Source organism: Rhodofomes roseus (assembly GCF_022264815.1).
Source record: "Rhodofomes roseus strain CIRM-BRFM 1785 chromosome Unknown C8Q71scaffold_10, whole genome shotgun sequence".
Classification (NCBI taxonomy): domain Eukaryota; kingdom Fungi; phylum Basidiomycota; class Agaricomycetes; order Polyporales; family Fomitopsidaceae; genus Rhodofomes; species Rhodofomes roseus.
Genome location: NW_025952966.1, coordinates 703,797 through 727,306, shown reverse-complemented (window position 1 = coordinate 727,306; position 23,510 = coordinate 703,797). Strand labels below are relative to the sequence as shown.

Genomic DNA, 23,510 nt, shown 5'->3' with positions numbered 1-23,510 from the left:
ATATCTCTATACCTACCCTTTGCCAGCTGTGTTATAAGTCAGCAGAGATGGCGACTGAGATTTTGGACCCGACTCTGCAGAATATCTTGGACCAGAAGTCGCTCAAGTGGATCTTCTGCGGCACGTTCACTCTCTAGTGCTGCCGCGCACCTCTGCTCACAGTGTTCTGCAACCTACAGGTGGAAAGGGTGGCGTTGGTGCGTAAAGTGACTTCGGTATGTTGGTTATATAGCCTAATTTTCGGACAGGAAAGACCACGACGTCGTGTTCGCTCGCTATTCAGCTGGCAGCATGCCGTGAATCCGTCCTTCTCATCGTATGTCCCCCACATGCACATAGACGCGTAAGCTTCATTCACCATCCTACTGTAGTCCACGGATCCAGCGCACAACCTCTCGGATGCCTTCGGCCAGAAGTTCTCGAAAGAGGCGACGAAGGTGAACGGGGTCGACAACCTCTTCGCGATGGAGATCGACCCTACGAGTGCGATTCAAGAGATGGTCGAGCAGTGTGCGTGATGCTGCGTTAAGGCTATGTTCTTGCATTTACATCTTGCACTTTTGAAGCGGACTCGAATGGAATGATGGGCAGCATGATGCAGGATCTCGCGTTCGCCATTCCGGGTGTCGACGAAGCGATGAGCTTCGCCGAAATCATGAAGTACGCATGCCCACATATCCGCTGCCATTCGACATGCGCATATACTCACATACGCCGTTCCTCTGCACGTCAGGCACGTCAAGTCAATGGAATACTCCGTCATCGTATTCGACACGGCCCCGACAGGGCACACCCTCCGCTTCCTCTCCTTCCCCACCGTCCTGGAGAAGGCGCTCGGTAAACTGAGTGCGCTCAGTGGGCGGCTCGGGCCCATGATCAACCAGGTCTGCGTCCAGTTAACTGAGTACATGGGCTGTGTGATATTAAAATGGTCCACGCACTAGATGACGAGCCTTATGGGCGGCCAGGCGGACGCACCAGAAGACATGTTCGCCAAGCTGGAGAGCATGCGCGCGGTCATCACGGAAGTGAACACGCAGTTCAAGGATCCAGTATGCAGACGGCCTTCATTTCCTGATAGGAGCGGCTGTGCTAACTGCGGTGCGTGATGTAGGAAAAGACAACCTTCGTCTGCGTCTGCATTTCCGAGTTCCTCTCGCTCTACGAGACCGAGCGCCTGGTGCAAGAGCTCACCGCGTACGAGATTGACACCCACAACATTGTCGTCAACCAGCTTCTCTTCCCCAAGACGAGTGGGTCTCGTCTCTCTGTCCATATCACCTCCGCATTGATCTCATTTACCTCTCAGGCTCAAACTGCGAGCACTGTCGCGTGCGGCACAACATGCAGCAGAAGTACCTGAACGAGGCACACGAGCTCTACGACGAGTTCTTCCACATCATACAGCTACCATTGCTCACGGAGGAGGTACGCGGACCGCAAAAGCTCAGGGAGTTCAGCAAGATGCTGGTGGAGCCGTACGTACCCCCTGTAGACTAATGGGTGATGGTAATGTATGACAGTCTCCTGCTTTCACTTGACTATGCTGGGGATGCCTTTTGAATGTGGACTATCGATGGAATCGCATCTTCGGAAGGATGAATTCATTCCGTCGAGTCCGTCCTGCCATGCGTCCAGTCCTCTTGCCGTGGTTGTGGTGCGAAGACAGAAATGTAGTGCGTGCAGGTCAGCCATCAGTGAAATGCTCCCCGATGCACAGCTTACTGCAGCAGACATACTGCCTGTGACGTGAGAGACATGCATGGGACACATGGAAGTACAGGGTGGTGGGTAGAATTGAGCTTAATACTCGCATATGTTGCGTCTACAAGTGGAAGCAATCCTTGTTAGCGGCGCAGGGTGTTCACACCTTCGTGGGAGTGAACTGATGCATGTCAAGCTTATGGAGCAGATGCAACCAATTCCCAGCCAACAGGATGCTGTTACTTTGCGCAAGTATCACGACGGTACGCCGTAAGAAGCAACGAGGACACCAGGACGACGGGCTGTTGTTAATCTGTCCGATGACCATACACGAGTCACCCAAGGTTACGGCAGTTCCGAGAGCGTAGTGCACCCTAGAATGAGTAGAACGTGAGGCATCGACAGCAGAAAGACATGCAAAGGCTGTTTGCGGGATGGACGTCGGGTCGAAGGATTATTGCGTGTGAAAAGATCATCGCGAGCGTCCAGGCTCCGCGACACCCGCCCCGGAGGCCACCCGCTACGCCCCTTGTCCACGCCCGCAACCTCGGTGCTGGGCGACCCTCTCTCTCAGGTATAACTCTGCGCGTTCACCCTGGCTATCACTATCAGCTTCTTCGCCAGCTAGCGCATCTGTGCTCTCATCCCGGACCTCGTTAACGCGCGGGGATTACACTGCCCGAGATGCACATACCCCCGGAGACGGAGGTGATTGACCTTCGAGGTCCCTCGCCCACAGGTTCATCACACTCCCATGCCACTGAGCAAGACCCCGCAGCGGATGCCTCTAGTGACGGCAGAGATGAAGGCACGCCGCCAGAACACGCAGAGCCTCCCGTACCGGCCGTCTCCAGTTCGTCACTGACACTGGCAGGGCCCGACTCAGATGCCCTCCACAGTCTGAGCACGCACGAGTCCCCTTCCTCCTCGTCCGCTGTCCCCGACAAGCACGCTGCCCTCGCCGCCTCGCCGCTGTTCACCCTCACGCCCGCGAACTCCGACTTCGCCCTCAAGATGGCCATGATGGGCCTCAGCACGCCCGCCGCGCCCCTCCCGCCCTCGCCCCCGCTTACACCGCTCTCCCCTGGCGCTGCCGATGTCTGCGACACGGCGCGACATGCGCATGTGCGTTCCTCCTGGGCCGAGGACGACCTCGAGAGCGCCTCGGCATCTTCGCACGACGACGGTTCGACAGGCCCGAGCACGAAGGAGGCCGCGGTCCCTGCTGCAGATGACGCAGTACATGCGGCTTTTGGGAAGGAGGGTCCAAATGGGACGGGGAACGGTGGCTTGGACCATCCGCTGAGCCCAAGGATGGGCGGGCAGCAGTTGAGCCCGCCCGTATGGGAGCGCGTCGATCCGCCTTCGGGCAACGGCACAAACCCATATGGGTCGAGCCGTACGCGCATACATGACTTCTCGAGCACAAAGCCTTTGTACGTTCTCTCCCCCAAGTCTGTTTGTTACAGAACGCTGACGAGTGCTCGGCCCGTACAGACGGTCAAGACCGCTTGTGCCGTACTCGTCTTACTACTTCGGTCCGCCACCGCCGGATGCTGCATATGGCACCCCTCCAGTGGGTCAGATCGGCCTCCACCACCCGCGTGAAATCGTCAGGATAGAGCGCGACTACTCTGCAGGCGAACTACCTCAGTTCTCTCCGGTATACCCGTTGGAATTTGAGGGTCGGGTGCGTTGTCCGTTTCTTCCTCTTTGGGGTTTGTACTAACATCGAAATGCGACAAATGTAGTTAACACCGACACAATTCCTCGAGTCCATCAACGCCATGAACGAACTCCTGATCTCCGCACATAGCTTGAAGCAGTCGTTCATGGACAACGCATTGTCGTTCTTCACATTGCAGGCCTCGAGGCTGGTGTTCACGTCACATTACGAGAAGGTACGCCCTTTATTGTACCATTCCGTGCTGCGCCGCAGATGACAGGCTGTCTGCGTGGGTTATGAAGATGGGATCCCATGTTTCATAACTACTTCTTGACTGGCGTATTCCCATAGCCGAAGTGCGGGGACGTTGGTATCAGCTGGACATATCACTTGCGTGGTCAGCTGGCTGATCAAAGTACGGCTGGTATGCTTCGTTGCCTCCAGGCTGTAGAGGACCCTGGCGCATCCCTATCAAGTCGTCTGTCTGTTCTCGCACGCTCCACATATTTCTTGTGAAGATGTCCGAATGCGTTGCTAACACTTATGAAATAGGAGATGAGTCGACTACAGCAGCTCATCGAAGACTACAACGTGCGGACGTACAACCCTCGCGGTCTGAACATCCTTTGGCCACGCAAGGTCGCCTTCCTCTTCGTATGTGCCTCTCTTCGTTGCTTTGTTGTTCCGTGCTCACCTATAGGACCTCTGGTGTCGCAGCTCGAGATTGAGTACTACGTAAGTCACACGCCGCCCCGTTGCTTCCTGACATGACGAACTGAGCGGTCTCTACAGTGATTCCCATGCACGTATGTATTGTTATTACCCTCGCCTCGGTCCAGCGGCTGGATGCCGCTACCGCTCGTTCCCTCACTTCACTAGCCCTCACCTGCAAGCACCCGGACTCGTATCGCTTCTGCTCTGACGCCCCCACGTACATCGCATTCCCAGTTCACATACGATATCCCGGACCTGCTATTCCTACACACAGCTCGTCTAATGCCCCCGCCTCGTCGACTTTGGTGTCATATACACTGCTCTCTACGTCTCTGGCTTTCTCGTGTATTCTATGAGTGGTTTGACATCGACTCGGTGTGCTGCCTTGAGGTGTATGTCGTCGTGTGACGGTACGTATGTTATCTCTTGACGAGGCTTCTGGACCAGCTGAGACTTCTGCTCGAGGCTCAGGCGGGCATTGTCGGCCCCTGTAGCATTGCTACATAGAAGGTAGGCGTAATAGGGTGCCTGCGCGCGCTTGTGCTGTACACTTGCTGGATGTATGCGAAAGTGGCGGGCGAGGCGAGATGGTGGAAACCAAATGCGCGCCGCAAGTACGATACTTACTGATATTCTTCGCGCGGAGTCGTGAAGTTTTCCGCGTAGTCGACGCATATATTGACGTCGACGTGAGTAGATCATCCACTGCCAGGCCGTACCGGGAAGGTCAGGACACGCGCGGAGCAAACCATGTATGTATCATTGCTACGATCCGGATCTCAATCATCAAGCCCACAATTGAGATCGAGATCTCCGGCTTTGGCACGCTCAGGTGCGTATGCCGCCGGCTCACCCTCGACGGGCTCCACCCGAGCTCCTCGAGCTCCTTGACAGGGCAGAAACATATGCGAGGCTCGGGCACTCTGAGGTTCAGGCCCAGGGGTCTCTTCGCATTGTGTCGCACCATCCGTGACAGGAAAGTGCCTGCGGCTTTGGATGGTGGATAGTCTGAATTGTTCTCCGAATCCACCCCGAGCCGAATAGAGAACGTTCGTTCGGTGGTTTGCACAAGCCATACATGCCTCTGCATGATCTGGTCAGTCCACTGGACAACTGCAAGCTTCAGCTTGAGCACATACCAAAGTCAGCACCGATGATGGTATGCATCTCACAGGCAAGCAAGGCGCGATTGATTGACCGATCTTCAGAGTGAGGTGGATCGAGCCAGACACCGCACAGGGGAAACAGCAATGCCCGACTCGTTGTGACCTGCGCTTCACGTACGAAAACACGAGCAGCACAGATACTTACATGGCGCCCAGTGCCAGTGGGCGAGTGTCGCCTGCTACGTACCCAGGATCAGCAACGTCAATGACCAGAAAGAGACTCGACTGACGTTCGCCGCGGATAGTGATCAGTTCTCTGACAGTCTGCACACAGGATGAGCAGCAGCTGAGGCCCAGGGCCAGTTAACTCCAACAGGCACCAAACCTTGTCCTGCAGGGGACAAACCTGGCTAGACGGATGTGCGCACCATACGATGCGCGCATCTATTGCCGTTGAAGTGGAGCGAGGTGTCCAGCATCAAGCTTCTAAGCCTCCCCAGACACTCCTCATCCACACCACGTTCGACTTCGATGCGCAGATGCCGATCCTACCTTCCATACGAACCGTTGATCTCCCGGACCACACGCGCGCCGGCAAGTCTCGCCCCCAGAGGACGACAAGTCTGACAGCTGTACATAGCGTTGGGCTTAGGGTTTGTGCAAGTTAGTGCACGACGACTCGATAGGTTAGTCGACGGTCGGTACGTACAACGGCAACCCTAGGCCTACATCGATATACGTACGTACGTGCGTCAGGCTTGTCGAGCTCCCGGAATCCCCGCACCCACCGCCACTGCCAGCCCCACCGTCGTCCCCGCAAACCTACGCCCACCACGGTCCAACCAGATCGCACCCTCACCGTGACGCCTCGCGCGGGTCGTGGACCGCCCAACCACTCCGACAGGTCGGACATCGAGTTCTGTTTCGTAGGCCTTAAGGACGGTCTTCTGGCCGAGATAAGGCTGGGGAAAGCCTGATCTGGTTTATTTGGGGACGAACGTGGCGCGCTAGACTCGAAAGGTGGGATGTAAATATGACACGCCCGCTCCTATCAAGCACCGAGGGACTGGAAGAACAGCCTAGAGAACTGTAGAAGACGGTTAGGAGCTACGTTTGCAAAGATATTGATAATTGGTGGCAGAGCTGTGTATGTAGTGGCGTCCTGGGCGACCAGCCGACCGTGTCCGCAGTAAACCTTGTATAGACCCTAAGAATGAAAGTCCAGCGGTCCACGGATGCAAGGCCAGTCCAGTAGCGCTTCCCCGGGTTTCACTCGGCCGATATATGTCTGTACATTGTTGGGGCGTTGAGTGCGTTGCGTCACTGACTCGACCTGTTGTAGCCTGTTGTGTGACTCGCTGAGATGCCGCTCGAGCTCCGCGTGGGTCGGCCTTCGGGCGATCAGCAGTGCCAGAATCAGGCAAGGATTGCCGGGACGCATACGCGGCCTTGCCATGGCCTATCTCCTGGTTTCATCTGGATGGGGTGATGAACTGTCGTAAGATGCGTCGGGAACAATAAGGGTACACAGCGCAGTAAGTTGGTCGGAAGAGACACCGCACCGAGTCAAAGTTCGAGGTAATTCGCAAGTCCCGGTGCAGTAAGAGTTTTCACAACAATCTGCCAACAGACCAGAGAGCCCAAGACAATAGCGAAGGCCGCGTCTGGAGAGGGGATCGGCCAGGGCGGTCAAGTTGGACGAGAAAGAAGGTTGATCGGAAGCCTTGTGCTCCACTCTGGACATGGAACTCGAGGAAGCCCAGCACGGAGCGCGCAGAGGCTCCTGAGAGCTGCTGCAGATCCTACGGAAAGTGGGATGCGCGCGTAGCGGCCCCGCGTATGAACACGTAGAGACGGGGAGGGCAGAGGACGTACTATGTACGCCAGTACTTCACGGTCGAGCAGAGGCGTCGGGGATACGGCGAATTGACGGAAGGCCGTTGAATGGGCGGGCGTGCGAGATTCGCTGTTTCGATCCTACGCGCACGGTCGCCCCTCCGACGAGAGCAGAAGCGCACCAGGACGCCCAGGGCGCTGCGCGGGGCGTGCGGCGGGCAGATCATGCGGCCGCGCGCGGGGACAGAGCGTTCGGAGGTGGTCGGCGAGACGGGTGTGCGTGCGCTGGATATGGCAGGTCTGCGAGTTCTGGGTGGTCGTTCGCAGAGGCCGGAAGAATTCCCCAGCTGGACCCTCGCGCGGTGTGAACAGGCTGCCTGGGTCGTCCTCGCGCTGCCTGGGGGGCTGCTGCTGGGCCAGTGCCGGGGACGCTGGGGGCGGCGAGGTCGAGTCAGACGGCGGGCGGTGGCGGCAGCGACGGGCGGGTGGCTTGGTCAGCAGGCGTGGCGTGGCGGGAGAGGCGCCGATTGGACTCCGACGCGACGGCGGCTGGCTGGAGTGGCTGGCCGCCGGGCGCGGCCTCGCATCCGCGTCCCCGGCAACTTCCCGCCCCTCTCACCCTCCTCTCTCTCTCATCCAGCCTCCCGTCGCCCCCTCCTCGCCCTCCTCGTTCTCCTCGCCTGCTCGCCCCGTTTCCCCCACCCGCAGCACCGCGTGCACCGTTAGCTCTTCCGGCTCAGCGTAGATCCGCGCGGCGCTGACAAAGATTACGCATACCTCGCCTCGAGATCCTGATTCCTGACGCAACCAACCCACGAGAGCATCTTTACAGCAATGGACCCCTTCGGCGGCGTGCAGTCCTTCTGGGACCTCTCCTCCCAGCCCAGCACCTTCTCAGCCCTCCCCGACGACGACTTCCTCGCCTTCCTCGAGAAGCAATTCCCCTCCTCCGTAGGCAACAACGGCCTCACCACCTTCGATGGCATCACCGCCCCAGAGGTCGTCGACCCCCAGAGCCTCACCCGCTACCCAATATCGGGCGCCAGCCCGCCCTCCAGCGATAGCAGTCCCAGTCCACCCAGCGTGAATACCGAGCACAGCCCGTCTCGGCGCCAGTCAGGATCCTTCAACACTCCTGAGCAGGAGGAGCAGGGTCTCAAGCGCAAGGCCAGCAGCGAGAGTGTATCCGGTGAGCCCTCGCACAAGAACCAGCATACATCGAGCGGTACGTCATACCATCGCTTGGCGAACAGTTCACCCGAACCTAACACGCTTCCAGCCAACAAGAAGTCGTCGACCGCCGCACGGCGCAAATCGACTGGCAATGCGGGACAGGGCCGTGTAAGAGTATATCCCCATTGCTATTGAGTCCGTATCCTGATGCTGCCTGGACAGGACGATGCTCGGTTACTCAAGCGTAAGGAGCAAAATAGGGCAGCGCAAAGAGCATTCAGGGAGCGCAAGGAAAAGCATGTCAAGGATGTACGTACCGTTGCCGCTACTCGTCGTCATCATCTTGACCCCTGCTCTAGCTCGAAGACAAAGTTGCCGAACTGGAGGCCAAAAACCAGACGACCGAATCGGAGAACGAGAACCTCCGGGACCTTCTCTCGCGACTGCAGAATGAGAACATGATGCTCAAGCAGGCCGCCTTCACTTTCTCCGTGCCACGGGATAACGCACCCAACATGGCCAACGGTATCCCCGCATCGGGCTCAATGCCGCAGTCGTTCAACTTCGCATCACCTGGAGCGGGCTCGAGTCGCACACAGACAGCGCCAGCTATGAACTTCAACTCGCTCATCTCCTTCGACCCGAACGCTATGAACGACGAGCCGACGGCGACGGAGGGAGCGATGAACATGGACTTCGGATTCGGCCAGCCGCACTGCTCATACAAGACAATCGCGGCGAACCCGATGTTCATGTCGTTCGCGGAGCCGTCGCCGTACGACTCGCCGCCGTCGTCAAATGGCGGGCAGAGTGGCAATGGGTCGTATGGCAGCAGTAGTTTCAGCAGTCCTTTCGACCACTGGTCACCACCTGCGGGCGACTCCAATGGCCTCGACCAGCTCTTCGGTGGTAACTACCTCGGGACGACAAATGGCGTGGACTTCAACGCGCTGCTTAAGAGTCCGCCATCATCAATTAGCCCCGTCTCGCACTTCCGCTCACCATCATCATCTTCGCCAGGCTCATCGTCGTCTGCGGCGAGCCCAGGGTCAAATGGGCATAAGACCGAGCAGTGTCCGAAGACGAAAGAGGACATGGCGAAGCACATCGTAGAGCAGGGCAACTCGGCGTTCGCGCAGTGCGAGATGCCGATGGCGCCGTTCCTCAGAAAGGCGGTCGCGGACGAGACGGGCGGGCCGATGATCATGTGCAAGGGGAGCTCGTTCCCGCCGACAGAGAAGAGTGACAAGAATGTGGAGGTGCTCACCGCATGGCGGAGCATCACAAGCAATCCGCAGTTCAAGGTCAGTAACGTCCGTATGTGTTACTACGATCCTCGGGGCTTGGCTGACACCGTGCGCGCTGTAGGATCTGGACATCAACGAGCTCTGTTCGGAGTTCACAAGCAAGGCGCGGTGCGACGGGACGAAGGTCGTGCTCGAGCCGCAGGGCGTGCACCACATCATCGAGACGCTCGCGGCGAAGCGGCAAGCGAAGCAGTAGACGTGCGTGCGTGCGCCCGCCGAGCATGCACCAGCCAGGGCACGCCGCGTTGCTGTCGTCCCGCTCGTGCGTGTGTTCCCGCCTCCCCGCGGTGTTTTAAATGGTCTTTCGGGTCGAAGTCGGATTGCTGGGTCGGGTCGTGGTCGCGGGAGGGCGGGCTGGTCTGGTGTCGTAGTAGAAGGTGTGAGGACTCGACGCGTGGGCTGGCGCGGCGGATTAGGTCGGCCGCGCCGCTGCGTTCCGCGTTGAGCGTGTCGTCGTTGTCGTTGGTTGTTGGTGCGGCTGTCGGACGTCTTCCCGCCGGCCCCGCGCCAGGTCATGTCGTATCGTGTATAGTATTGATTCATGTCGTCTTATCTCTCATCGTATCATTGTCTCATCGTCTCACCGTCTCGTCCATCACCACCACCACTCTTCTACTCACCGTCCGTCGCATTGCGCCCCTTGCTCGGCGCTTGTATACCGTCCATGGTAATCTCTGTTCTTCCGTTCGTTTGGTCTAGCCCGTCTGTCATGCAGACGTGGATGGCCCGTATCACGGTTGTTGCAGTCCTTGTGTGTCTCCAAATTCGTTCTATCGTTCATGCTCGTTGTTCATGAATTATTCATACGTAGTAATGATATTCATCTCATCAGAGGGATCCGGTCCGCTGTGCAGCTGCTAGTGCACGTTCTGGTGTGCCTAGTTCACCTCAGTGTTGTCTAGAAATCTCCACCACGTACCTAAGCTACTAGCTGGGGCTGCCTTCACCCTCGACAGAATATCACCTCGGGACATTAGGAGGGTCAGTCTTGTTGGTGCCCTCCATGAGCATCGTTAAGGATGTACTTACATGCCTTCGATTGATTCATCTCAGGTGCTCATTGATCATGATTGGACTAGTCAACGTCGAGCATCGCCGGCAGGTGATGGACAAATTGTCTGAGGCTTGAAGTTGAATTTGACACACTAGTGACGATGCCAATATGACCATAGCGCTTTAGTTGATAGACTTCTAAAGTTCTACATGCTTGCTTCTCGACACGAGAAGCCTGTAGCGCAATGTACACCGAAGATCAGACAGGACCGGCCCACCGCCAGCGACTTCAGCTCTCGGAACTTCTGCGATGCACATTGGCAGAATTTGTGACTTGACGGATCCGATACTAGCCATACCGTCTCACGGGCCCCGCAGTGGAAGAGTCGTGAGGATCTGGCAACCGAGCTCATACCAGTGCTAATAGAGAGGTCAGAGTAGCGAAGTATTTGGCACAGGCTCCTTAGTCCAACGCATGTAAGCTCTGTGATTGTAGTCGTCGAGCCGAAGGCAACTGGTAGCACTGTCGTACTTCGAGTACCCGGATAGTACGTATAATATGTCCGCACAGTTAAGTTCCTGATGTCGGTACAGTGATCGGACTCCGATTCGTAGTACGTTCTACCTGAAGTACAGTGAGTACTGTACACAAGCTCGCTAGACACGGTGTTGAACGTACTGCTGTCAAGCGGCAAGCCCACATCACACCGCGGATGCTCTGATTCAATCGAACTCTGCATCCTCGATATCATCGCGCAGAACAAGCTGTGTAGGGGGCCTGTTTCCGTTGATGTTTTTGCGCCAGTTACGGTTGTATGTGCCGGATTCAAGTTTGCGGGTGTCTATCTCATCTGCGAAGAACCAAGGCTGTGTGAGCATAGATCAGCCGAAAGAAAAGTGATGAGGTACAGACCACAGTTAAGCCATGCCGACGCGAAGCCTTCGTGGTATCGCAAGGTGAGGAATGGGATGAATGTTAACCCGGTTTGGGTCCGTTCCGGTTCTTGCAGCAGGCCGTCACAATACTCAACTCCCTCGCCGCGATCGAGCCCCATGATGCGCTCAATCTCGGTGTAAGCGTCCAACATGCGAAACACTGCGCACTTGACGATTTGAAACTTATTCTTTGCCAATGACCCCGCGTTGGGAGTGTATACCGACTGTTCGACTACGAGGTGCGTGCGTGCCCGACCGGGGTCTTCGTGCAGTCGTAACGCACTGATGTAGGGCCAATGATCCACTGAATCGCGCCAGGCAACCCAGTCTTTCTCCCTCTGTGCGGCAGATGTATCCATTAGGGACAGCTTCTCGATTCGTTGGTTGACTGTCACAAAATCTCTGACAGAGGCCGAGAATCAGCATACCTCACCGGTCCGAATGCTGGGGTGCTCACCTACAGCTATCCCTATGCCCGAGTAGAAAGTCGTCAATAACGTGAACTGAGTTGCCAGTCACGTGAAGCACGTACTTGTGCAGCGGCCACTCCTTCTTCTGGCACTCTTTGGAGCTGTATTGCGTTCAGTTGCCTATTAGATGTCGATATCCACGAGCATACCAATAGTATATTTTCTTGCACTTGGAGCACACGAACAACTTCACCATTGGTTCTCGAGCAAAGCAGTACCTGCATTTCTTGATCAAACGATGATCCGTCTTGTCCGTATGCTCGCGTCCCGTTAGCCAGGATGGCCCGCCGAGGGCTTCCAGGATTGGACTTGTTGTTTCACCAGTTGGAATAAGAAGCTCCCAAAGGGTCTCATCAGATAGCATGTGCGGGTTCTTGCGGAACCATTTGACGAGCCACTTCTCCCTTCATGATCATGAGCTGTGCTTCACACGGAAGATAAGTGACTAGCTGACTGTTCCTTTGCCCTCCCTCCTTTCCCGCGTCGCCGCAGAACACGCGAAAAGTACACCTTTGCTGTGATAAGTTCGTCCAAACCAGAGGTATCTTGAGTGCGTGTGTCTGAGTCGGCGAGCCGCTCCAACAACGTCTCCGCGATCGCATCATCCTCGCCGCTCCGTGTCAAAGATTCCGCATAGATCATGAAGAGATCACTGTCATCGTACAAGACGATGAGTTTGTTCGTCAGTTTGTGTTCTCTCTCGATACATTATCAACCGGAATGATAACTGACTGCTGCGCTTTGAAGATGTCTCCGGCCGTAGGACCATGGCGAGAGCATATGTGTTCGACGACTTCCTGCAGGTATTTCGCAGCATCACCTGGGCGGTTGATTTCCGGCTTCCTGTTGCCCACATCAACAGAACGGGCTAGTGCTTGAGTGAAAGACAAATATGATGTAATCGAGAAGCCTCACAACAGGAACAACGTGGCCTTTGCCTTCGCCTGCAGACGCTAATATGGGTCAATTAGCAATCAGTATCTCTGTCGACACTACTCGATACTCTGCACAAACTCACTAGGATCAGTCTGCCATCACTCACTAGAGCACTAGTCTGTGGAATAACCCGCCCATGAACGTCAAGCGCGCTGTCCTCGGCTTTGAATATATGACCGAAGGCAAGTAACTGGTTGTCCGTGCATTCCGTGAAAACATCGATGAACATCTCTAATGCCCATATCACTGTCTCGAGGATGTCCAATGGAACTGTTTGAAGGATACCTCAATACAGGCATGACATCGTACGATTGAATAGTCAGGAGTGCGTACCGTCGCTGATGTGGATAAGGAAGCTGTACTTGAACAGGTCTGGCAGTCGGCTATTGTACCAAAGTGACCGCGGCGCAGGGTCGCGTTCTATTTCACCAGTACGTGGGTTCTGCAGTAAAATTCTGGAGTGCTCAGGCATCTGAGCCATTGTCTCCCGGATGGCGGGCACTAGGTTCGGGATCTAGATATCATGGCAGGCATGCGATCGTACTCCTGCAACGTACCTCGAGCGACACTCTGTCTCACCACTCCGAGGTCCGGCAACGTATCTCGCACGTCTTGTTGGCGTAGTAGATTCAAAACCAATTGAGTGCGTTGCTGAGGCGGACTGGATAGAGAGCTCATGTCGACGAGTGGAAGGAAGTTCTCGGAACTTGGGTCGTTGCTTGGGATGCGGCCGGCGTTCAATACAGTTGATTGTAGGTCTAGATCTGTCCAGCTGACAACGTCTTCTTGGTCAAATCGCAGTAACCGTGCGACACCGACGCATCCGGCGCTCGCACTTCCTAGCTTCACTGACAAGGTTCGTGTACCGTGACTGATACGAGAACCGCGAGGCCTGAGTTGGCCTTCGACAGGTCGCTCGAGAGGGTCATGATAACACCGACCCCCAGTCTTGTGGTCTTCTGAGTGAGTTTGCCGGTCGAGGAATGAGCTGCGAGCTACCAGCGTAGCATAGCGCATAGCCTCGTATACTGCGGCCTACTTCCTTGCGATTCTGATTCAGCCGCAAGACGTTATTCCAGGGGTCGTATGGCCGAGTCGCTCCCGCGCCTTAGCTACATGGAGACACGATGTTCTACTATGCTTGTGCTCCAGTCAGAACTTATCTTGTCTTGCACGAGTTCAATTCTGTTGATAGAGACGTACCAAGTGCATGCCACAGCTGGCACCGAATACTGAAATGCATGCGCGTCGCTGGGTCCAGTGGCGCCCCCGTGTCGAGGATCGGTGCTATTGACAACTTGGGGCTTACTATTTCTGATACTATAGCTTGCGTGAATATAGGTGCTCACTGAGAGTTGACGTCTGTGGTAAGATCATCCGTTGTATTCCACTGGATCGAAGAGCAACTTACGCTATACAATCCACCGCTTCTCGGTCGTGTCCGTCCCATAAGCTGCTTGGCTCGCCCCTTGTCATTGCCACGAGGCCAGCTACGCTTGCCATGGGTCCTAATACAGTACTACTGTCAGTAGGTCCATATGTGTTCGCGTCAGTGCACCAGACTGCTGCTCCAACTTTGATGTGAGCAATAATGATGATGTGAGCAGCGTTGGTCTCGTACCCATCCATATGGACCACCCCATCACCGCTGTTGGCGAGACCAGTAGAATGAGCAATTGAGCTCACCCTCAGCTCAGCATGAGTCGGAAGCCCGACAGCTACTCAGCGACGGCAACACTAGTACTTACATACTTACATAATGGCGCGAAGATCATGAAGGTTTGACTGACTCGGAACACCGTACGCGTATCGAGGCGGCGCTGTATCTTGGTAAGTAACAGCTACCCACCTGACTCTTCACACACATAGAATCTGCCGTGACTGGGCGTGCCTATGGCTCGTGCACTCTGGTTGATGGTGCAGGTAGTCCAGCTTGTAGTTCTGGCACATAATGAAGACGCACCACCCCAGTCCTACGTCGTCGGCACAGCACAAATTCAAACGTCAGCCTCTAGGGCGACATCGTAATCTTGAAGCGATATGCATGTCTCGACCATCGACCGCCACACGCGCGCCGAGGTCAGCCAAGCTTTACAAACCATTGTACAGCAGCAGAGTGACTGCCAGAGTCGGATGTGTAAGTGGGTAGAGGGTACGCACGTACTGTAGGGTAGATTGGTATGTGATGGAAGTGATAGTGGGTCAGAAGGTGTGCGGAGGTATCAAGCACTGTCCGAATGAAACAAGCGAATAATGATATTTACACAAGGTCAGGGTGGCGCGATTGAGGGCGGCGGGGCGGCGGGCGGGCGGGGTGGCGGGTCATACCTCCACCGAGCCGGTGGTGACCTACAACGCGGTATGAGTGATTCGACATCCTAGCGACGAGGAAAGATGCTACACGGACCTCCGACATGTCCGTCTTCAACGCCGCGGGGTTGGCCGCGAACGACATGTCCGTGCCGGTCGTGAGGTACTGCGTCACGGAACAGTCAGACTCGGAATGGACGAAGGCGACGGAAGGCGCACCACGGCCTTGGGGTCACCGGAGGATGTACCGCTCGAGCGGCCCACCACGTTGAGCGGGACTGTTCGGTCGGAGATGGCGTATTGTGTCGTCCCGCGCAGTTTCTCGCGCGCGTTGAGGCTGGGAGGAATGGGTGTGGGGGTCAGTAGGCGTGCAGTGGTGGACGAGTGGAGGACGTACGTTGCTAGTGTCGAGTTTACATAGCCTAGAAGGAGATGAGGCTGCGGCATTGCATGCACAGAAGAGAGGGGGACGTACATTTGCTGATGAGGAAGTAAAACATGGTGTCCCAGTATGTGTTCGAGACGACTTCAGACTGCGCAAGCGTCAACACGCTCCCTGTACGCACGCAGAAAAGTCTGGCTCACCAAGATAATAGTACAAACTGCACAGATGCTGTAAGGACAAAGATGAGCGATCTCAGAGTGTTGCTGTCCTCGAACAGTCGTGAACACGCACGTCGTAAGGAGACCGGTGTTAACACAGTACACAATCATAATATCAATGAGCTTGTCCGTCCTAGAGGGCCCGGGGATTGAGCTACAGCATGCGGACGTAGGCGGAGAAACGCACCGTCTGATACCAGACCGCGACAGGTGCAAGTAATAGCACATAGCGCCGGTGATGATGGCATCGCCGGCAATGCTACACGCTAGAGATGCCGTGGAGGCCCACTGCGGAGGGTGTCAGCGTCGCAACGACCAATTTCGCTGAGAGACGTACCGTAATCTGAGCGATGGTGGCGACAAGTTTGGTTTGCTGCCTAAAAGAAAATTGAGTGTCGATGAATGGGGCGGGACGGTCTCAGTGGAGCTTACCCTCTGCCGGCGTAGTCTGTTTCAGGGGAAGTCATCAGCCTGGTACACGGACGGATAGCCTAGAACGGGACTCACAAACGCCGAGGACTTGCAGGGGCAAACGAGGGTCAGCATAGAGCGTCACTGTACTCGATCTAGGTGGAGCATACGTACTGAATTGGGCCAGGGTGAGCGTGAGCTGGGAAACGGGGTCAGCGACTGCGCACGGACGTAATGCAGTTCCGAGGGACGTACGATCGATCCTGTTACAATGTGGTTTCCTCGACTGACTGACGGTGGTGTGGTGATAATGAGGGCTCAGGACGCTAACGACCAAAATGCAGTATACGCACGGATGTATACTCGCATGGCAAAGAATCTAATGAGAGGCTTAGTAGGTAGGTCGTTTAGACGAAAAAATACACGCACCCTTGCACCAGCAAACCAATGGACGTCGTGATGCCGACTTCGAGCTGGGGCAAAACGCGTGAGTGACATGGATAGTAAGGCATAAGTTCGAGACGTACTCCCAAGCTCCTGCAGAATGATGCCCATGAGCACTGACAGCCGTAATCATAATACGGTGACATACCATGGTACCATTGAGAGGGACTGCGGCATGGCGTAGTTCTGGATGAGATACCACCAATTGGAGTGTATGACTGTTATGATTTGTACGACGTCCAAAACGCTACGGCTCATCTGAGACGTGATTCTCCCTCAGAACATGGAAAGCCACGTACAATATTAATGCTACCTGCACGGCCCATGAGTACACGAAGCACGGACACAACGGACAGAGCAGACGCACGAAGAGCTTCAGCCACAAGGTGTCACTCCAGTAGCGATCATAGTATTGGTATGTCTGGAGGAGCGTCACTCCGAAGAATCTGACGGTGGACGCGTCGGTAAGTCATGCGCATCCTTCGGGCGGGGAACACCTGGGGACACTCACGTCGAGCTGAATACAAGGCCGAGGAGGATCGCGCCGAGGGTAGGCTTGACGAGGGCGAGGATCTCCTGCTGTTCCGCGGCCGACATTTTCGGAGAGTCTGTGAGCGCGGGCGGGGATAACGGAGACCGACCAGGGCGTTCGGCGGAGGGGAAAGACGGGTATTAAGTAGCGAGAAGGAGAGAGGGATGCTACTACTAGCGCCAGCGTTGTGGGGAGGAGTATACCCAAAGTATACCCATGGGCGGGCGGGTTATGCATCATGCATCATGTATCAAAGTACAGGGATCGATAAGTCGGGACGACGAGAGTGGCCGATGGATTGGCAATGGAGAGATGTTGATGGCGCTCGTTGCGCGGATGCTTCGTTGCTCTGATCCGGCCTCCTCGCTGGGCGCAACGCCCTCTCCGCTAAGCCTTTCCAGGCAGCTCGCTCCTCTGATCGCACCGGCGCGATACATCTCCACTCACCACCACCTCATACCATGACGAGCACCAGAGGCCACGTTCTCTCCGTGCCTGCGGCGAGAGCATATACGCACACCGAAACGCTCTCGGGCGCGCCGTCCTTAGAGTTATTGGGCCCGCGCAATGCGGACGGCGCGCGCTGGCGTCTCCGAGACGACATCCGGGCGGACATCGTGTTCGCTTCCACAACCGGCCCAGAAGCTCTGCGACACCCGGGCAACACCCGAACCTTGCCCGAACCAGTCTCAGTGTGTGAGCGTCGACCCAACGTCGACCCCCGGTGACCGGTGACGGTGTTTACGCCCATAGTTCCGTCGAACCAATATGCAGAAAGATAGCAGAACCCAAGGAGAACCAACTTAGAACCAACGTTGGCTGATCCCCTGCAGATCTGAGACAAGACGATCAAAAGACGATCAAAAGACGATGGGATTCCAGCACGACGCGGGTCTCGATTGCACGCGCCACCATCGGGCCACAATGTCGTCCGCGCCAGATCGGGCAGTCCGCATTCCATGCCTCCTATATTGCTGGAACAGCATCGAGTGATGATTTGAGCTCGCAAGCACATGCAGCGCAGGTAAATCCTACATCCGACTCTCGCTCAACAGAGGACGTGCAGCGATGATAGAGGCGATCAAAAACACGGCAGTACAGTAGACTCAGCCTGCAACCGGTGTACTCTTACAGCCTTGATCGCACACTGGCAAGGCCTTGCAAGGCATTCGCGATACACGCTGCCAAGCCATCCGGATTCTCTTGCAGGGCCTGATCACGAACGACAGAGAGCGAATCAACGTCAGAGAAGCTTGCACGGACGAAGACGCGTGAGTACGTACAAAGTGTCCGGCTTTCGGGACATGCTGGATAGACGCGATCTTGCGCAGCTCCAGAATGGAGTCGTGACAGTATTTCGGACTAAGTCATGCGAGAAAAGAAAAAGAATGATCATCAGCAAGAGGCAGCGCATCAGAGCGCATCGGCACGCACACTACGTCAGAGCGTTCACCGAGAATGCAGTGGACCTCCACCGCCGGGTCGAGCGTGACAATCCGCTCCGCCGCAGTGAAGTGCGGCTCGTTGTCCGCGTACGCCTTCTTCTCCTGTAGCGTCGAGCACGCCAACGTGACCTTGCTTACATCCTTGCCATTCTCCTGCGTGTGGACTTCCCTGAGACCATGCGTCTGTCAACCAATCATCAACATACATGTCGAGGGTTTGACATTCATGCAGTGAGACTGACCGCGAGCAATTCGAGGATCCGGGGATGCCAGAACTTCCAGGGCAGGCGCTTCCTGAAGTACGCTAGGGCCTCGTCGCGGGTACTCCACGTATGCCGGCGCGCCTCCATCGCCTTGTGCATCATCTCCAGCGCGGCCTTCCGCGTCGCGCCGTGCGCGTTGAACGCGGCGCGCGTGACGAGCGAGGGCTCCATGAAGACGATCGCGCGGTAGGGTACCTTGGCGGTTGGCAAAGACAGCGTTGAGAGCAGGCTGGTTGCGCTCGGTCAGTGCGACGGACGTGTCGGTGTAAGCCGGACGTACATGGCGGTCACCCCTGCGGAGTGCCCGATCGCGACAAGTTGGTGTCCCGAGAGGTGCTCCGAACAGACGAGGGCTTGGAGTCCGACGGCGTACTCTGTCACGGCTCGACGGTGATGTCAGGGAGGACGCCTAAAGCGAATACAGTGTTGGAATGATCAACGTACAAAGACCCTCGGTATCGTCCTTTAGGATACCCTCGTTCACCGTCGCAGCCTCACCATGGCTCTGCCAGTCCACAGACCATGCCTCGCGGACGACGGGAGTGTTGAAGGCGGCGTCTTTGAGCTGGAGCAGCTCGGCAATGACGACCTCCCAGGACTCCTTGTCTATTCGTGCGCAAGTAGAGACGCGTGAGCATGCTAGGACAACGGAGAGGCAGATACACGCACGCGACCCAGTGCAGTGGGTGAAGAGCAGCGTCAAGCCAGCAGGGGCGTCGGCACCCTTGGCGACGTAGCGGTTCGCAACGAGCTTCAGTCCGGGCCTGGATGCACCGGGGTACTCGAAGACGACGGTAGAGCTCTCGTACGAAACCATCTCGCAGGACGGCGTAGACTCGTATGGAGGGCGGGGTCGAGCAAAACTACCAGTACCTGGTTACACCAGGTTATAAGGGAACCGAGGAAGACAACGCAGCACGCTAGACGTCGCCGCCCCCCGCGCTGGGCCCGCACATGATTACGATCCCATCAGAACGGTCCCGGTGCCCGAACCACGGGCCCGACGGCTTGCCCTTGCGGGGATGGGGTGCGGGAGGCGTGTCGGGACGCGTGCAGGGAGGATAGACGAGGAGCAGAGGCGGCTGTCGCGCGCGCCGGCGAGATCGACGGCGAGGAGGCCAGGGACGGCGCCGCATGACGTGACAGCCCTGGGTGAGACATTGCCTTATTCGGAATTTATACCGGACGCCCGCCGCGCCACAAGCGCGTTGTCGTGACCATCACCATTGTCGGATCCAAGTCTCGGTTTCCCAACCTGTTACAGTCTACGCACGGAACTCTGCAACGAATACTGCAGCTGGCGTACGGGTGCGGTTCTACTCTGTGACCCCCTATTCTGCGCAATGAGCCGGCTCGCTCGCCTTCTCTTCCGCGGCTACGAACGCGTCGAGAACACAGGCTCTACCGCGCGCGACCACCTTGCCAACGAACGCACCTACCTCGCCTGGACACGCACGTCCCTCGGGCTCATCGCACTCGTCATCGGGGTAGAGCGCTTTGAGCGCTTCCGCGCGGACCTCAAGGCGCAGATGGGCCCCGCGTCCCAGTCCCAGTCCGCAGAGCTCGAACACGCACAGCAGGTCAAACACGGGCGCCATCTTGCGGGGACGCTACTGGCCACGGGCGTGGCGACGCTCGTCATGGGCACTTGGCGATATTATGCGACGCTGCAAGACTTGCAGAAGGGAGTGTTCAGGCCGAATGTGCAGGGCGTGGCGATGGTCGCGGTTGGGTGTGCGTGTGTTACGGCTGCGGTGGTTAGAAGTGAGCTGCGGTATGGCCAGGTCGGTGTCTGGGATATTATGGACTGTTTGGGTTGTTTGTGACCACTGGCTGAATCTTCTATGACTTGGACAGCCTCATTCGTCCGCGTAACTGCCGCTGCAATACGATGTCATACGGATACGGTGGACCGCATCTGGACAATGGCAGATTGACCGCCGTCACGCACCAAAACCTTTCGCCTCGATTCGAGGACGCGTGGACTCCTGCAGCGCCCTGCAGCGCAGGTCAGCCTTAGCTCATGCAGCTCCTTCAAATGACATACCGGTAAGCACGAGGCTATGAGCAGACATCGTCTCCAACTGACTATGCACGCCATGGTGTTAGGCACCGTTCAAGGCATTTTGACAAGAGGGGTGTGGTGCCTGCCTGTGCGATGTGTAGTACGTGCCAACGTAATCGCTGTCTGCGCACTCAGGCAGCCTGAGCTAGCAAATTGCCAGGTAGTAAATTTGTGCGACTGCATGTCTCGCTGCCATGATGCGGACCGGACGTGATAATCCACTCTTAGCATACTTCCTGAACATGTGATCCGGAAATAAAGCGTCCGCCGGACTATCCTGAAGAGCCGTGTGGCGCCAGTGTGTTTCCAGAGGCACAGACCAGACGGTGAGTTACAAACTTCTTGCCACTCCGTTGACAGTCTGCATGCGTGTTTGGGCTGCCAATCTCACCGCTGTCAGGTCGGGTCCGCATGGCGTGCCTTTACCGAATGGAAAGCCGGGCCTATAGGCCTGTTTGTATCGACAACGGCACCTGAAACTGGTTTGGTTGTGTGTGGGTCGGGCGCGATGCCGAAGGGAATGGCACAGGCTTCTGGCCTTTGGTACTGCCCTAGGCGCGTGGATCCTTTGCGAGGTATGATCCTGTGAATCACTGCTACATCCCTATTTCACCATGCATAGAAGCCCCAGAGCTGACGGTCAGTCTTGTCTTGCTGGCGAGACGACAGGTCGGAACGCCCGTGAACCCGCGGTTAAACCGACTGTGTCCCGGGTCGCTCAGCCAGTGATATTCCAAGTTGCTGAATCAACGGTACCCCGAATTACGGCAGGGTGTGCACAAGCCTACTAAGGCCAGTTGTGGGATAGCCCATGATAGTGCTGCGATTTCGTATCTTGTTGGCCTGCAACTGCAGACCACTGACATCACAGCGTGTCTGTGGTTCGTGTCACAGTACAAGGATCGCAACTGATAACGGCGAACGAGGCGTATCCCGGTCGGACAGCCACTAGACCAGTCCCGATTTATCCGTGTTCCCTTCCCCTGGCGAATCAACTATTTGACGATATGCCATCTATAGCTGAGCCTCCCTGATGAACAACGCTGCTTTGACAGGCTAGCGGCTGTGTGATCTCGCACATATATGCGCTTGAGGACGTGCACTGGTCTGCCGGTTCCTCACATTCTATAACAGCCTTCAAGTTCTCCCTCGCACTTGCCTGAACGGCATGGCCTTCGGTATTGCGGAAGCACAGCTGACAGCGCTCTTTATGCAGAGTATAGCATACGGCGTTCATGTCGTCACTTTCGCGATGTGCATGTACGCCTGGTTCTGGCGCCATCGTAGGTTACGAGCATCAAACGGTTGGCCCTGGATGGCGGTAGCCGTTGTGTTGTTCATCCTGGGCACCACTGACGTCTGCTTCAATTTCTACCACAACATCGTGGCTTTTGTGTTGTTCACGGGACCTGGCGGAGCAGAGAGTGTTTTTGAAGACATCTCAAACTGGGTCAATGTCATGCGGGTGAGTGATGGATTGTCTCTGTATTACCATTGCGATCTCAAGGATACGTTGCCAGAGTGTCTGGTGGTATATGCAAGCGCTGGTATCCGATGCGGCCTTGGTGAGATACCTCCGCCCTCGAGTTAATTGTCAATTTGATAGAGAGGATAAACATCGAAGATATACCGGTGTCGCATTTTCTACCCACGATACCAGGCGTTCTCGGCAGCGTTGCTTCTACCGGTCCTTCTCTGGGTTGCGACGGCTGTCTGCGCTGCCTTGGAACTCTATTATATGTTCGAGCTCAAGCAAGCCGCAACGATACCCTCCGCGCGGAAAATTCAACCTTACTTTCATGCGGTGTTCTCCATGTCGCTGGCGGTGAATGTCATCACTACTGGTGAGTAGTCCTGTGATTGTCCGTAGAGTGTTGACTGAATGATCACGGTTAAGCACTTATCGTTTATCGCATCTGGTCCATGCAAAAGCTCTCATCAGAGTTCTTCACGAAGAGCTGGAGAGGCACCGGCAGAGTCAATCTAGCCCACGTGAACAGAATTTTCGTCGAATCCGCTCTCTTATATACCCTTTCAGTCGCGGTTACGCTGATGACGGAGCTCGCAAATACGAATGGAAACTATGGTGTATCGGACGTCGTAAGCTGGATCTGTTGTTCGTCACCTATCGACTGTTGACTTACTGTGGCAGAGCCTGGAGCTAGCGGGCGTATCCTTTGACTTGATCATTATCCGAATCTGGAGCGGTGTTTCGATCGAGCCAACGGAGCAAGAAATTGGGAACATTTCGGGGCTGGCAGATTGCGAGGCTACGCCTGAGAAGGCAGATTTCAAAGATTTCCAGATCGGCTCGTTGGAGACAATCACGGGGGGTACAAATGGGTTGGACGTAGAACAAGAAATGGCAGTCTAGGCTAGTGGCCTCATGAGGTATGTTGTCCTCAATGTGTGGCACCCGCACTCCGAATTTGACGAAGCATGTGTGACCGCGCAGTTTGAATGAAAAATCTGCGATCGACAGCCGTGTGCTTTCCGACGTGTGGCGGGCTATGCATAATACCTGGTGGTTTGAAATAATGTTCATGATGATTGGAACCCCTTTCCCGCAAATAAGACGTACATAGTCATAATATCA

General features: G+C 56.1%; 9 protein-coding genes across 9 annotated transcripts; 6 read left to right on the top strand and 3 right to left on the bottom strand.

Annotated features, from left to right (window-relative positions):
• Nucleotides 1–47: 47 nt before the first annotated feature.
• Nucleotides 48–1,500, top strand: C8Q71DRAFT_707930 (arsenical pump-driving ATPase; the record flags this gene model as incomplete). Its single annotated transcript, XM_047920584.1, has 9 exons — nt 48–124; nt 188–206; nt 254–316; nt 372–510; nt 567–660; nt 734–884; nt 945–1,052; nt 1,115–1,253; nt 1,310–1,500. 9 exons carry the CDS (start codon nt 48–50, stop codon nt 1,498–1,500), a joined length of 981 nt encoding a protein of 326 aa, XP_047778938.1.
• Nucleotides 1,501–3,220: 1,720 nt separating this feature from the next.
• Nucleotides 3,221–3,647, top strand: C8Q71DRAFT_707863 (Golgin subfamily A member 7/ERF4 family-domain-containing protein; the record flags this gene model as incomplete). The annotated part of the gene is made up of 2 exons (XM_047920582.1): nt 3,221–3,394; nt 3,456–3,647. Coding segments are annotated over 2 exons (366 nt in total), but the record flags the coding sequence as incomplete, so codon positions are not given.
• Nucleotides 3,648–3,903: 256 nt separating this feature from the next.
• C8Q71DRAFT_54882 (uncharacterized protein) lies at nt 3,904–4,765 on the top strand. Its single transcript, XM_047919285.1, has 3 exons — nt 3,904–4,105; nt 4,163–4,459; nt 4,739–4,765. The coding sequence occupies exon 2, from the start codon at nt 4,171–4,173 to the stop codon at nt 4,438–4,440; it is 270 nt and encodes an 89-aa protein (XP_047778936.1). The 5' UTR covers nt 3,904–4,105; nt 4,163–4,170; the 3' UTR covers nt 4,441–4,459; nt 4,739–4,765.
• Nucleotides 4,766–7,622: 2,857 nt separating this feature from the next.
• Nucleotides 7,623–10,386, top strand: C8Q71DRAFT_759270 (uncharacterized protein). The gene is made up of 4 exons (XM_047923776.1): nt 7,623–8,251; nt 8,306–8,367; nt 8,422–8,508; nt 8,559–10,386. Exons 1-4 carry the CDS (start codon nt 7,861–7,863, stop codon nt 10,203–10,205), a joined length of 2,187 nt encoding a protein of 728 aa, XP_047778935.1. The 5' UTR covers nt 7,623–7,860; the 3' UTR covers nt 10,206–10,386.
• Nucleotides 10,387–11,052: 666 nt separating this feature from the next.
• Nucleotides 11,053–13,419, bottom strand: C8Q71DRAFT_54712 (uncharacterized protein). Its single transcript, XM_047919268.1, has 11 exons — nt 13,175–13,419; nt 12,924–13,111; nt 12,821–12,858; nt 12,638–12,748; nt 12,360–12,557; nt 12,055–12,309; nt 11,968–12,006; nt 11,893–11,904; nt 11,413–11,837; nt 11,179–11,350; nt 11,053–11,120 (listed from the first exon to the last, which is right to left on the bottom strand). Exons 1-10 carry the CDS (start codon nt 13,320–13,322, stop codon nt 11,223–11,225), a joined length of 1,542 nt encoding a protein of 513 aa, XP_047778934.1. The 5' UTR covers nt 13,323–13,419; the 3' UTR covers nt 11,053–11,120; nt 11,179–11,222.
• A 1,380-nt stretch (nt 13,420–14,799) lies between these two features.
• C8Q71DRAFT_54549 (uncharacterized protein) lies at nt 14,800–17,400 on the bottom strand. The gene is made up of 20 exons (XM_047919256.1): nt 17,121–17,400; nt 16,977–17,055; nt 16,909–16,922; nt 16,758–16,856; nt 16,693–16,702; nt 16,595–16,638; nt 16,519–16,544; nt 16,421–16,455; nt 16,340–16,364; nt 16,262–16,273; nt 16,187–16,202; nt 16,092–16,131; nt 15,942–16,042; nt 15,828–15,887; nt 15,737–15,764; nt 15,627–15,684; nt 15,549–15,573; nt 15,371–15,488; nt 15,249–15,317; nt 14,800–15,190 (listed from the first exon to the last, which is right to left on the bottom strand). The coding sequence occupies exons 1-20, from the start codon at nt 17,204–17,206 to the stop codon at nt 15,164–15,166; spliced, it is 972 nt and encodes a 323-aa protein (XP_047778933.1). The 5' UTR covers nt 17,207–17,400; the 3' UTR covers nt 14,800–15,163.
• Nucleotides 17,401–18,205: 805 nt separating this feature from the next.
• Nucleotides 18,206–19,666, bottom strand: C8Q71DRAFT_867658 (alpha/beta-hydrolase; the record flags this gene model as incomplete). The annotated part of the gene is made up of 7 exons (XM_047928297.1): nt 18,206–18,353; nt 18,425–18,503; nt 18,576–18,769; nt 18,829–19,078; nt 19,130–19,232; nt 19,294–19,455; nt 19,519–19,666. 7 exons carry the CDS (start codon nt 19,664–19,666, stop codon nt 18,270–18,272), a joined length of 1,020 nt encoding a protein of 339 aa, XP_047778932.1. The 3' UTR covers nt 18,206–18,269.
• A 526-nt stretch (nt 19,667–20,192) lies between these two features.
• Nucleotides 20,193–20,675, top strand: C8Q71DRAFT_707677 (uncharacterized protein; the record flags this gene model as incomplete). The annotated part of the gene is made up of 1 exon (XM_047920574.1): nt 20,193–20,675. One exon carries the CDS (start codon nt 20,193–20,195, stop codon nt 20,673–20,675), a length of 483 nt encoding a protein of 160 aa, XP_047778931.1.
• A 1,055-nt stretch (nt 20,676–21,730) lies between these two features.
• C8Q71DRAFT_54513 (uncharacterized protein) lies at nt 21,731–23,404 on the top strand. Its single transcript, XM_047919255.1, has 6 exons — nt 21,731–22,379; nt 22,435–22,479; nt 22,539–22,758; nt 22,812–23,014; nt 23,067–23,305; nt 23,370–23,404. Exons 1-5 carry the CDS (start codon nt 22,083–22,085, stop codon nt 23,286–23,288), a joined length of 987 nt encoding a protein of 328 aa, XP_047778930.1. The 5' UTR covers nt 21,731–22,082; the 3' UTR covers nt 23,289–23,305; nt 23,370–23,404.
• Nucleotides 23,405–23,510: the final 106 nt, after the last annotated feature.

Bases quoted from the DNA above. Each gene is read 5' to 3' on its own strand.
- C8Q71DRAFT_54882 (XM_047919285.1), top strand. From the start codon at position 4,171: ATGCACGTATGTATTGTTATTACCCTCGCCTCGGTCCAGCGGCTGGAT.
- C8Q71DRAFT_759270 (XM_047923776.1), top strand. From the start codon at position 7,861: ATGGACCCCTTCGGCGGCGTGCAGTCCTTCTGGGACCTCTCCTCCCAG. The intron at 8,368-8,421 runs GTAAGAGTATAT...CTGCCTGGACAG, and splicing joins GCAATGCGGGACAGGGCCGT to GACGATGCTCGGTTACTCAA. The intron at 8,509-8,558 runs GTACGTACCGTT...CCCCTGCTCTAG, and splicing joins AGGAAAAGCATGTCAAGGAT to CTCGAAGACAAAGTTGCCGA.
- C8Q71DRAFT_54712 (XM_047919268.1), bottom strand. From the start codon at position 13,322: ATGGCTCAGATGCCTGAGCACTCCAGAATTTTACTGCAGAACCCACGT. The intron at 12,859-12,923 runs GTGAGTTTGTGC...GACCCATATTAG, and splicing joins GTGATGGCAGACTGATCCTA to CGTCTGCAGGCGAAGGCAAA. The intron at 12,007-12,054 runs GTATGCTCGTGG...AACGCAATACAG, and splicing joins TGCAAGAAAATATACTATTG to CTCCAAAGAGTGCCAGAAGA.
- C8Q71DRAFT_54549 (XM_047919256.1), bottom strand. From the start codon at position 17,206: ATGTCGGCCGCGGAACAGCAGGAGATCCTCGCCCTCGTCAAGCCTACC. The intron at 16,043-16,091 runs GTACGTCTCTCA...CACCCTCCGCAG, and splicing joins CCACCATCGCTCAGATTACG to TGGGCCTCCACGGCATCTCT. The intron at 15,318-15,370 runs GTGCGCCTTCCG...TCCGTGACGCAG, and splicing joins CCGGTGACCCCAAGGCCGTG to TACCTCACGACCGGCACGGA.
- C8Q71DRAFT_54513 (XM_047919255.1), top strand. From the start codon at position 22,083: ATGGCCTTCGGTATTGCGGAAGCACAGCTGACAGCGCTCTTTATGCAG. The intron at 22,759-22,811 runs GTGAGTAGTCCT...ATCACGGTTAAG, and splicing joins GGTGAATGTCATCACTACTG to CACTTATCGTTTATCGCATC. The intron at 23,015-23,066 runs GTAAGCTGGATC...TTACTGTGGCAG, and splicing joins ACTATGGTGTATCGGACGTC to AGCCTGGAGCTAGCGGGCGT.